At 35.3% G+C, this 13,098-nt stretch overlaps 1 protein-coding gene across 3 annotated transcripts in view; it reads right to left on the reverse strand.

Moving 5' to 3' along the window:
• Positions 1-1,887: 1,887 nt before the first annotated feature.
• The window catches only part of NEBL (nebulette), a 168,563-nt gene continuing 157,352 nt past the window's right edge, over positions 1,888-13,098 (reverse strand). For all 3 annotated transcript variants that reach the window (XM_026706238.2, XM_026706237.2, XM_087916990.1), the window contains 2 exons: positions 5,480-5,595; positions 1,888-5,040 (listed from right to left, as the gene is read on the reverse strand). In XM_026706238.2, coding sequence (XP_026562023.1) covers positions 4,864-5,040; positions 5,480-5,595 — 293 coding nt within the window. In that variant the 3' untranslated portion in view covers positions 1,888-4,863. The remainder of the gene's footprint in view (positions 5,041-5,479; positions 5,596-13,098) is intronic.

Consider the following 13,098-nt stretch of genomic DNA (forward strand, 5'->3'; position numbering starts at 1 on the left):
GATCAACTTGTATCACTTTTAAAAGCAGTAAGAGTCTGGTTCATTTTGTTGCCTTCAAGAAGAATAACTGTATTATCAATTATTCTTGAACTATATTCACACACTTTGAGAAAGGTTTGATATCAATATCACAGAAAAGGTTCCTAAATATTTACTCATTTTCTGGATATTTGTTTTATCTCTTTTTCTTTTTCTTTCTTTCTGTCTGTCTGTCTGTCTGTCTGTCTCTCTCTCTCCCCCCCTTCTGATTAAAAAAATAACCTCTTTTAAATAATGATTTTATATCTTTAAAGCTTGAAAGAATAGTGATCTTTTAATTTTTGGCAACAACATTATGACACATTGTTAAGAACAATTTAAATCTGCTTCTTCAGACAATGCAAAAGTAAAATAAACACAAGGGAGCCATCACTCTGTCAAAGATCAACATACCTTTCATTTCTATGATTTATATCTTTAGCAAAATATATTTTATCCCTTAGATACAAATAGGTATAAAATAATAAAAGAGCTTTCCGTGGAATTTTCTCTTCTCTAACCTCACCTAAATTAATAATAATAATAATTTTACATTTCATTCACACCAGAAAAAATATGAGTTGCATATAGTTATTTAATCCAATATCCATGCCATCTGATAGCTAAGCCAAGGAAATAGAAAAATAAGATCTTTCCAAATCTCCCTTTTACATAATACCTTGAATATTATAAAAATACAATACAAGTAACAGAATTCATAGCGATTCCTTTTGCAAGAAGGTACCTAAAAATTTGCTCTGGGACTCCCTTGGCAAAGAGATGCAACAATTTGGAGATCATATTTCAATAAATAAAAATAATATTTTCCCCAAGTTTTCGTCTATATTTATTTTGTTTTCTTTTCTCCACTCAACTATAACATTTGGAATAATAATAGGATGGATCCCAAGCTTTCCATCTTTTACAAAGACTGCTCCTCAAAGAGGAAGAAAGACATCTATGATTCAATCCAATACAGTAATTCTGTATAGCATGCATTAGAAAAACATTTTCTTTTTCTGTCCCGCTCCAAATCTGTGGGAGGCATGTCATTAATTTTTTGAAACTTCCTCAGAACAGGACATTAAAAAAAAAAAGCCTCCCTCACTATCTTTTGGAGTTTCTCAAAATTTGGCTCCTAACCCTCCCACTTGTAAGAATTGGGCCAAATTCAGAAGCCTCACGTTCTTTTTAAGTAGTGTTATCAATGGCTTATGTTTCTGAAGGGTTTAAATACAGGTAATCCCTGAGTTACAACAGTTGATCACGTCCGTCATTCAAACTTATGAACAAAGACATAGGCACTGCAACATTTGTCCTGCTAATCACCTCCCCGCCAGAACTCCACAGACATTGCATCTATAGATTCACTTACTTTGCAATGATCTAGTGAGCCATCAGTTCCTTTGCTTGCCTCAGTGCATTTACAGAAAACAGAGGCCTAAAGTGATCACATGAGATTAGTAGTGTGAAATCTCACGCTACCGATCTCACTCTCAAAAAAAGCCTTTTGCTGCAGATCTCATGGAGGACTTGGTTTGCAGAGAACTGAGGCCTAAAGTACTACAGTGCAAGGTCAGGAGCACATGATCTCATGTTACTGATCTTATGTGATCTCGCACTATGATACTTTAAGCCTCTGATCTCTGACAACCAAGGCCTGTACAAAATCCACTGCAAAAAGCTTTACAAACAGTGGGAAAATATCTTTATTTGCAAAGCCTTTTGCCCCAGATCTCATGCAGGCCTCAGTTCATAGAGAACAGAGACCTAAAGCATTGTAGTGTGAGATCACGCAAGATCAGTATCCACAAGATCTTGCATTATAATATTTGAAGCCTCTGTTTGGGACAGTGAAATTTTGGGACAGTGAAATTGCATTGCTTGAAGCCTCCCATCAGCTTTCAAATATTTTTCATGCCAGTGTGAAGAGAGTTTGCAAGCTGATGGGAGGCTTGAAGCAATGCGATTACACTGCCCCAAATTCTCATTGGCTTGCAAATGCTTTTCATGCCATCCCAGTCTCAGTGCAAAGAGCACTTACAAGCCAACTAGACTTTGGGGCAGCAAAATCACATTATTTCAAGCCTCCCATCAGTTTGCAAGTGCTTTTCACATGGAAACTGGAATGGCACAAGAAGAGTTTACAAACTGATGGCAGGCTTCAAGCAATGCTATTTCGCTGCCTCAAAGTCTCATCGGTTTGCAAATGCTTTTTGCACTAATACTCTAAGCAGGCAAAGAAATTATGGTAGAGAGATTGCAGAGGAAGATCGTCATAAGGTAAGTGACCTTGCGTGGCAGGATGAACAGGGAGCAATTGTGGGGACCCCATGGGAGAGAACATGAGTTATCTCGGTGAGTTGAGGGAAGCCTTGGGTGGTCTGAAGCAGGTGGCCTGTTCCACTGTTAGGCCCCCATGGCCTTCCCCATCCTGAGATATCTCATATGCACTTAACAACCTACACATTCAATTAGCGAATATTTGGGTGAAAGTAGGGAGTGATCACAGTCAAGTTATGCGATTCATGCCTATGAATCCTCAGGTTACAAATGTAATTGGTAGGCTCCATTATATTCATAATTCAAGGACTACTTGTATTCATTTTGCTTTTTAAAGTTCATTTCATCCATTATTATTTTTTTTGGAAGCTACAAATAGGATACTGAATGCTGCCAGTCACTTATCTATCTTGTAGTATTCTATATAAAGAGCCTCACTTATACTTTGCTTTAACTTTAAAACATAGGTCGCTATGCAAAGGATAGATAGGAATGGCTCACATCTGACTGAATTTGTGGAAGAAATATGATTTGAGTTTTAAAATGTTTAATTCATTATTATTCAGTAGGGGTTTTTCACATTATATGTCCTATGGTCCCAGGTTTTGCTTAGAGAAGCCTCCAAGCAAATAAAACTTCATTCATTTGATGAAAAGCTCACCTATACCAAGCAGAAATGGATACATCATATTTTCATTCCTTTGAGATTAATTAAAGGGAAAATGAAAGATAGGTGTGTGTTCTTTGATACAGCCTTAGCTATAGCTCTTCGGTTATGCATGAACCTCTAATATTTCATTTTTAGATGATCACATCAACTCCAATAGTCAAAGTTAAACCAAGAAAAACTTAGTTAGCTTAGGTTTAACCAAGTTAGAATAGCCTATGAAAACTGAACAAGAAAGAAATCTGCAGGCCATTTAGAGAACTTAAAATGCTGCCTTATACAATACATGCCTTGACTGTTTATGACCTTATAAGGCTTCATTATTCTTTCCTTGTTCTAGACCATTCCCATACATTTACATTTGGAACCGTCTACCATTTTTTTTACTAGCTAGCTCCAATGGATCTCATGAAGTCCAAATAACTTTTAGATATATCTACAAAGCATTTTGCTGTTATGTTTATATTAACCAGTGTATTTAATATCATACAACCTCTAAATCCTTAAGTGTTTTCTGAAAGTAACTTAAAAATCTTTCTGCAAAGACATCTTTCTGATGTCATAATTCAATTATTCAATTATTGAAGATATTGGTAAGTTATATTGACAAGGAAGAATGGAAGTCTCCTGAAAAAATCTACCTTTTTAAAAATTAACTTGATGGAAGAATACTGCTGACTAAATTCAAATCTAAGCTTACATTCATGTTGTAACTAAAATCCAACAGCAATCCATTACATTGTTGCAAATATAGTATACAGGTTGTCCTCAACTTAGGACCACAATTGGGACCAGATTTTTTGTGGCTAACAATATGGACATTAAGTGAGTCATCATGTGGCTTGGCCCAATCCAGCTTCCCCAACTGACTTTGCTTGTTAGAAGCCAGCTGGAAAGTCACAAATTGCAAGCACATGACTGCAAGATACTGCAACAGTCATAAATGGGAGCCATTTCCAGTTGCCAAGCACCTAAATTGCCATCATGTGACTGAGCATACAATAATTTCATGGAGGAATTGTAAGTCACTTTTTCTGAGGCCATCATTAACTATGAACTATCATTAAATGAATACAGTCATAGGTTGAGGACTACCTGTAGCTGCTTCCACTAAAAATTCCCATTGTGATAAAAGGAAATGTTAGATATTTGGATAATTTGAAAGATGCTTTAAATGATAATGGTTTCTATATAAAAAACTATTAATACAGTGGCAAATAAAAAATAATTGGTACTAACATAACAGAAAACATAGAATTTAACAAGAGCATTGTGAATTTGTCACTAACTTCCCTAAAAGACTCATACAGTTAATGATTTAGCAGTCATGTCAACTAGTATTTTGGGAAGTCAAATATAAGCAGAAAGAGAACAAATGAGAATTTTAGAGTAAAGGTAATAGATCAGACAACTATAGGTAATAGGAATCTTTTTCATCATTAAGGACATGGTATGCAAAGCAATAGTAAGCAACTTTTGATCATGTCATTCATTACAACAAAAACATTGATTCGATGCACTTGGACTTTTAATAAGTCAAACCTCAACAGTAAGCTATGCCTCTTACAATTTCAAAGTCACACAATAAAAAAATATCAGTTGCTTTATACTTATAATTCATATGAGAAACACAACCTACTAGAAAGGCAGGATTCTATTTGGGAGCTAACCAAAATTAATCCAGTTTCCACCATCAACGTATTTTTTTATAAATCATTTAAGTATCATGCTTTCAGAGCTCAGTATTCCTAGATTCCTATTGGACTATATGTTGACTTTAGCATATGATCATGGATTGTTACACTAACAGGAAAATCATAAAGTTGTGGTTTTAAAAATACTTTGTTTAAAAAGATTATAGTTAAATCAAAATGCTCATAAAAGTTAATGCCGAACTAATTAACAAACTCAATGTAATTTGCTGGAAGCATTCCAGTTTTCCCAGTTCTCTGAACTGTACCATACATCCAACCATCATCAATCGGTTGTACATTGATGATGTAGTCACCATCTCTGAAGGAAACTTCATCTTCATCTTGGGCACTATAATCATACATAGCTCTATAAGTTCTCTGTTAACAGAAAATAGAAGAAAGTCCATTAAACAAATTCCATTAGAAGGCAGTTACTGGACCAATTAATACAACAATTTCTGTAAGCATATATCCATTTATATATAAACCATCCATCTAAAAACATTTATGTGACTAAAATTGCTGGCTGAATAAATCTGCAAACATTCTCTTTGTGTAAAACATATTTCAAAGAAGATCTGTAATCATACAGGGATATCCATAATTGTAGCCAAAAAATATCAAGATGATAGGCACAAACATGTGATCAAATAATCATCTTGACTGTTTTGTTTCATTCTTGGATGCCCATGTAATAAGAAAACACATTAATTTGTAGTATTTCTTCATACTAAATTTGAAATTTGCATCCTGGCAACTTTTTAAAGTATCAAGTATAGCAAAAGTATCTTTAAATATTGTTTAATTTAATACTTACCAAGCTAGCTGAATGTGGCTGTGAATGCATTGATCTCATAGATGACACACTAGTCTGGTGCATGTAACCATATCCTTGGGGCTGGTTTTGTTGGTAGGCCCCAGGAAGCACAGGGGCTGAATGGGAAATAAATAAAACTATATTACTACTTCATACTAAGATAATAGTATGACAATTTGCTCTCCTGTTTAAAAGATCACAGGATCTGCCTTCTAGTAGGAACTGTTGGTGAAACTTTTGTGTTATAAATATTTCTCTTAAACAATAAAAATACTTTCAAAAGATACTTTCAAAACAGTATTATCCATGCATAGACAGACAGGCACAAATTTAGATTCAAGGAACAGTGTAAGCACAGAACAAAATTTTAGAATTATATTCCTATACTCTGATTTTAGAGTTGATAAAGAAAATAGTACACAATGCACATGTTTTAAAGCAATATTCAGGAATTTTGAAAAAAGATTCCAAAATTGGACGCAATGACATGGTGACCCATTTAATATTCACCATGATTTATGATTGTAATTCTGAGCTCAATTATATTGGTAAATCACTCATATTATTCATTATTCATACACAAGTAGGTTACTTCAGCGCTGTCCATTTCCAACTCAGTGGGAACACATTACTCCTAATTTTCGGATGCCAATAAAATTGAAATGTATATATTCTACTTCCCACAAAAATTTTAAAACAAATTACCTATTTATTGACTAGAAGCCTGAGAGATAAAAGAAAAACAATTAAAACAAAAAAGAGATTCTCTCAAATGTATTTTTAAAGAATGGTTGTGTGCATAATGGAGACTGTAAGGTTAGCATAAATCATGCTTTGCTGGGATTAGATGATATGAGATGATGAATTAAGCAATAGCCTTAACTTCTCTATCATATAATACATACTGCTTGTACAAAGCTGTGGAGCTACTGCTATTTTTAGTCCCACATCCATAGCCTGTATATTGTCTAATTCATTATTTCTCAACATTTACAACTCAAAAGTGAGTAATCTTCAATTCCCAGAATTCCTTAAGCATCTGGCTGGAGAATTCTGAGACTGGAAGTCCATATGTCTTAACGTTGCCAGGACTGAAAAACCCTGATTTAAACAATAATAAACAATAATTAATTTTTTGAATAATGAAACACATTTGCTTGACAATGAAATATTTTCTGAAGTGGAAAAGAATTAAAATTTATCTTTACTTTCTTTTGAAGTTAGAATCAAATATATATAGAAATTTAAATTACCTTTAAAAGACCCAGGGCTCATTTTTTAATGTAAAGCTAAAAGCAAATTAAAAATTTCTTTTCTGCCCTTACTCAATTTTTGGTATCACTGTTTATCACACACCTATACATACCAGTATGGTAGTTTGTATATAATTGGTCTTGTTATATATACATATAAAGAAATAAGTAAAAATTAAAACATGAAAGTCTTGGAAAAGATATTCAAATGCCATGTTGTTATTTAGCTACGATGATCGGAATAATGCAAGTTATGGAAATTTCTGTGACATTATAAGGAAGTGAAAGTTGCACTTTGAAGAAGAAGCAGAGTATTGATGTTTTTGAACTTTGGCATTGGAGAAGGTTCCTGCACGTAACATAGAAAGCCAAGAAAACAAGCAAATGGATCAATAAACAAATCAACCTAGAGCAGTGATGGCTAACCTATGACATGCGTGTCACTCGTGACACGCCGAGGCACTTTGACTGACACGCCTGTTGGTGTGGGGAAAACCTGCACATTTAGAGGCTGCCTGTGCTCTGCTCCAATCCCTGCTCCCTGCTTGTTGCATGGAGGCATGGTGTCACCGCTGCCGCGAGATCTTTGCAACAGAGAACCAGTTTTAACCGCCATAAACTGAGGTTTGTCAGTTTCATTACCTCAGGAACGCTACAGGAGGAAAGGAGATCCATGAGGTTCACAGCCCTAAAAGGTGGCCTTCTGATCCCCACATCCTGCACCTGCAGCCCTGAGACCAGGGAGACGAGTTTCACAGCCCTGTGTGATCACCCCAGCCCAGTCTGTCATTAACATCGCAGGAGGACTGCACCACAACAACCAGACACAGTACTCATGATAAGCAGCATCGGGTGGTTGTCCTGTAAGTGCAATTAATACTAAAATCTGCATTTCTGTCTTTGTGGCTCTCCCTTCTTCTCTCCCACTGTAAAATGCTTGGATGTCTAGTCTGCAGCATTCAGCCCCTCTCCAGCTCCTCTAAGCTTTAATTGCCTCCATAGCACCTCTTGCAGTTCTTGCTTCTCACCATCCTCACAGAGCACCATGCAAACCCTCCAAAAAAAATCTCCAAAACTTTTAGCTTTTTGAACTAATAAATATAATAAATATATTAAAAATATAACTCTTTCTTTATTAGGGCTGTAAATATTACCAAATTATTGATATTTCTTGAAGTGACACACGACCCAAGGAAGGCTACACTTTTTCCCGATTTTCGACACACCAAGCTGAAAAGGTTAGCCATCACTGACCTAGAGTTCTCATACAAAGCACAAATGACCAGACTCAAACTGTCCTATTTCATGCACATTTTGCAAAAGATCCGGCTTTCTATAGCAGACCCTAATCCTGGAAAAGGAAGAAAGAAAGATGAAAAGGAAACCAACAGCAAGATTGTAGTAGCAATGAGTCCACCATTGGAAGATCTGAAAATTTAATTTAGGGCAGATTGTCATGGAGAAAATTATGTGGCCACTAAGATTCAACATTGACTTGATGGCATATAATCAATATACATTGCTACGGACTGAAAGATATTATGGTGCAACCTTTCCCCTAGACATTAAGATGACCTCTTCAGACATAAATTTAATGTTTAAACATTTCTGTGTCTACAAAGACAATTTAAAAGCACTTTTTGGATTAATTCATTGATTACCACAGTTGAAGCAGGGATAGAAAATTATTTTTCCCCCACATAATAATTGGTAAATTCTCAAATTATCAGTTTACTTCCAAATGCAATTATGGACCCTAAAGCCCAAAATAATTTGGCACAGCCAGATTCTGCACGAATCCAGATGAACAGTAAGGAAAATTACAAGACCCCACCCATCCAAATTGATTACTACTCCACTCTTTGAAACCCAGTTAGTGTCCATTCCGAAGCAAACCTTTAAACTACTTCCATTTTGTGCAATAAGATTCATGTGATTTTCAGTTCTCAGACTGACTTTTGCCTTCCTTGTTACTAGACTTTGTTTCGTACTAGTTTTATTTAAGTTATTTTTACTGAGGATTGATTATTGATTAATTGATTGATTGACTGATACAGACAGTCTCTTTGGGATGAATACTGTTTTACTGTTAACCACAGTATCTGCTAGGTAGTCAAAACATGGATAAAATATTTTAGATTAACAAAGTATTTTTCCCCAGTTCAATTCTTCTCATATAATACTTCTTCAGATTTTTTTGTATTAGTTCTAGTAATAAATGCTTCTCAAAAAACCTTTCCTTCCATGTGCCTTTTATTTACAACACTGATGCTTTATAAAATTTAATTCTGAATGGAAATAATATGTATGCTTGGATTAAACATTTAAAAAATTGAGGAATCTGTGTTGGGAAATATAGTAAATTAATCTAACATGTAAGAGTGTTTTTTCAGATTTCATACTTTGGAACTACAGTGATTTAACTGTTCTAGTAGTATAAAAGTATACAAGTATAAAAGTATACAAAAGTATACAGTATAAAAGTAAGAAAAATTCTTCTTTTCAGCCTAACACATTTATTTTAACACTTGATTATTATTTTTTCACCAAAAAAAAATACTGTAAGAAAAAAACTCACAAACCCAAACATAAAATATACCTTACAAATTAAAAAAAATCTTACAGTTTAAAACAACCCCACAGCTGTCTGCTATTAATAGGAGTATTAAAATTATTCCATTCTAAAACTGAGAATGGAGATGGCAAAGCATCGTTTAAATGATCTGGAAATATAATCAAGCAGAACAGAACATTGTAATGAATATTTCATAGACATATTTAAAGTTAATGCAAAACCCACTTTAAAGCTCTGACAAACAACAATATGCATACTTATTAGTGCCCTATGTATATTCATTTATGGAAATACGGCTTCATTTTGAACACTGGAAGTCTTGATTCACTGAGCTGGGACTCTCACTTTTCTGTTCATATACATCACTAATTCCATAAACATATTAACAATAAAAGAAAAAGTTAAACTATCAGTCCAAAATAAGATCTGATAATTTTTATTGCACTTTTCAATGTAAGTTTGGGATAATAATCAGCTGACAAACAGGTGATAGTACCTAGGAAGATAAGCAGGGCCAAATCTAGTTACCACCTCGATGGAAGACCAAAAAAATCTCAGAAATCCAAAAGAACGTAACAGAACAAGAGCAGCCATTTTGATGTCAAGACATCAACTTGAAGAGGACTTTATATTATCAATCTTTTATTTTTATTATCTTGGTTAATGGGTTGAAGTGTCTGAGTTGCCTCTTTGGTGCAGAATTGGAGAGACTAGGCCTGTAGCTGACAGTACAAAGAAGCATACGGGTAATCCTTGACTTATGACTGGTCACTTAGCAAAATTACAACAAATCTACTTTGGGGCTACTTATGACCTAGATTCAAAGTTCCAACAGTCAAGTTCCCCATCCCATAGTCATATGAATGAAGTTTAAGGGGTTAGCAATACAGCTATATTTACAGTAATTGCACAGTCCCATGGTCATATGACCATCATAAAACAGATCAGGACTTATGACCATGATGTATCCAAAACCATCCCTATCTATTGGACTGGACGGAATTTGTACCTACTTCTTTAAAAAGCTATCCACTGCCATAGCTGAACCTCTAAGCATAATCTTTGAAAAATCTTTCAGGACCAAATCCTTGCCAAAACTATGGTCACAAGCAGGGGTGGGATTCAATTTTTTAAACAACTGGTTCTGTGGGCATGTCTTAGTTGGTGGGCATGACTTGGTGGTCATGTGCCTGGCTGGGCGTGGCCAACTCAACATCACTCACATCGAGGGACGCATCTCCTCGCCAGGCCTCTCATGACTGTGGAGATGCTGCAACAGTCGTAAGTGTGAAAAATGGTCATAAGTCACTTTTTTCAGTGCCATTGTAACTTTAAATGGTCACTCCACACAATCAAAGTACCAGCAAAGGAGGGGAAAAAAACTCCAGAGTAGGTCCTGAGACAGGAAGTCTAGTCTTGCCAAGAATGTAATAAGGGTTAACAGAGGCAGTTTCTGTAAGCAACAACACCAGAATGTTTCCTTCCTTACAGGATTAGGCCAGTAATTTCTTCTAACAACCGGTTCTCCAAACTGGTTATAATGTTAACAACTGGTTCTAGTGAATAGGTGAGAACTGGTAGAATCCTACCCCTGGTCACAAGCCACGGTCATCCCCATCTTCAAAAAGGGAGACCCCAGCCTAGTTGAATATTACAGACCAATCTTTTTATGCTGCGTCACCTGTAAAGTCATGGAATCAATTATTAACCAATCCATTATCCTCCACTTAGAGACAAACAACCTACTCTCTAATAAACAATTTGGTTTCAGAAAAAAACTATCCTGTAATCTGCAACTCTTACACTGCAAAAACATATGGACTACACAACTCGATCAGGGCAAAGCAATAGATGCAATCTACATAGACTTCTGTAAAGCCTTTGATTCAGTGGTACACAACAAACTACTACTAAAACTAAAATCTTATGGTATCTCTGGACACCTACATAACTGGATAGAAGCATTCCTGTCTGGTTTGCGTCTCTTCAGTGACAGACCGAAATCCGCGATCGTGCGCTGTTTCGATCTGTGCTCACTGCTGGAGCACCCCGATCCTTTGGATTCGGGGCTGAAGCCACCCTGTAGAGGTGGTGAAGAGGGGGGAGATTGCTAGCCAAGTGGAGAGGAGCCGCATCTATCCTTCTTGGCTGGTCTAAACTCCCTTCTCCGAAGGCGGTTGCAGCGGTGGTCAGAAATGGCCACCTCAAAGAAGAACCCGACTGGATAAGATTGTGCAAGAGGAAGAAGAAGAGGAAAGAGGAAAGCAGGACAGACCGGGCTAAACAACAGAGAACATCTAAGCAAGGTACCCTGAATCTAAAAGTACCTAGAGGGATACTTCTAAAAGAAGATCTGTAAGCAGCGAAGGAGAGAGAAAAGGAAGTTAAAGACCCTTTTTAAGACTTTTATATTGACAATTACAAATGGTATTGAAAGAAATTTATATTAATCTATTTTGACACTAATAGGCAGCCTTAAGCTGAAATCTAAGTGTCAAAGGGAGAATAAAGATTTTTTTCTTGGTCATTGTAAAGCCCTAAAAAGGAGAAGAGTGGCGGCAAAAGGGTGGGACTTGGAATAATGGAAAAATGGAGTGCCACCTAGAAAAATAAAGAGGATTAACAGTGAAACTTTGAAAAGACTCCTGGGGATACATTATAACTGAAATCTTATTTAAAAGTACAGTAACCCACGGAAAGGAAAAGTAAAGGAAAGAAACAAGAAGGAACAATCTGGGATCATTTGGTGATTTAAAAATAAAGTTTTTGACATTGGTTTTTTCTTTCTTTTTCTGTTTTTACTTGAAGTCAATCGGGTGGTTGTTCAAAAGTGTTTAAAATGCCATCACTCCTGGAGGAATTGAAGATGAATCTTAAAAAACAGAAAGAAGATGCAGAAAGGGGAGGAAGATCCTTTGGCTTTGTATTTGAATTTTTTCAAATGGAGATCCTGAACTATGAAAAGCAAAAGGAAAAGCTTCAAGAGCAAGAAGAAGGGCGGGACAAAGAAGAAGCCATTTTCAATGATCAAATAATGCAAAGTGTGGTAATAAGGAGAAAAAGGGGGAAAGAGTTAAAAGTTTGAGATCAAAGGGAACAGCCAAAAAGAAAAATAGTCTGAAAAAGAAGTATAACAGCAAGGAGAAGCAGAAAAGAAAACTATAGAAGAGAAAATTAGAGAGAGAAGGGTATAAAAAAAAGGATGAGAAAAAGCGGGGAAAGATAGGGAAAGAACTTATGAGGGACAAAAACAGGAAATAAAGAAAAAGGGGAAACGTACTAGGATTAAAGGTATTTGCTGAGCTAGAAAACACAGAGACAATGGTTAAATTAAGTTAAAAGTGAGGATTCTGCAAAGGTACAAAAGATAGTGTTGTGACAGTAAAATACTGTAATGCGTTAGAAATGAAATAAGTAAATGATCTATGAGATAAAACTGTATTGTTATGTAATGGTATGTTTATTTATAATTAATGCAATAATAAAGAAGAGAGGGAAACATTGTAATTGTTTTGAAAGATTGATAAAATATTGAAAAGAAATGTGAAAGATTTATAAGGAAATTTATACCAGTTATTAGAATGAATTTGAATAATTATTTTGCTTATTAATAGTAAATAATTTATAAGATAAAACTGTATGACTCCAATGGTATGCTTATTAACAGTTAAGTAATAACGAAGAAGAGAGGGAAACATTTCAATTGTTCTCAAAGATTGATAGATATTGGAAAGAAACATGAAAGATTTACAAGGTTCATACCAGTACTAGAATGATTTTGAATAACTATT

Source organism: Pseudonaja textilis, chromosome Z, assembly GCF_049901715.1.
Source record: "Pseudonaja textilis isolate UNSWEBS1 chromosome Z, rPseTex1.2, whole genome shotgun sequence".
NCBI lineage: Eukaryota > Metazoa > Chordata > Lepidosauria > Squamata > Elapidae > Pseudonaja > Pseudonaja textilis.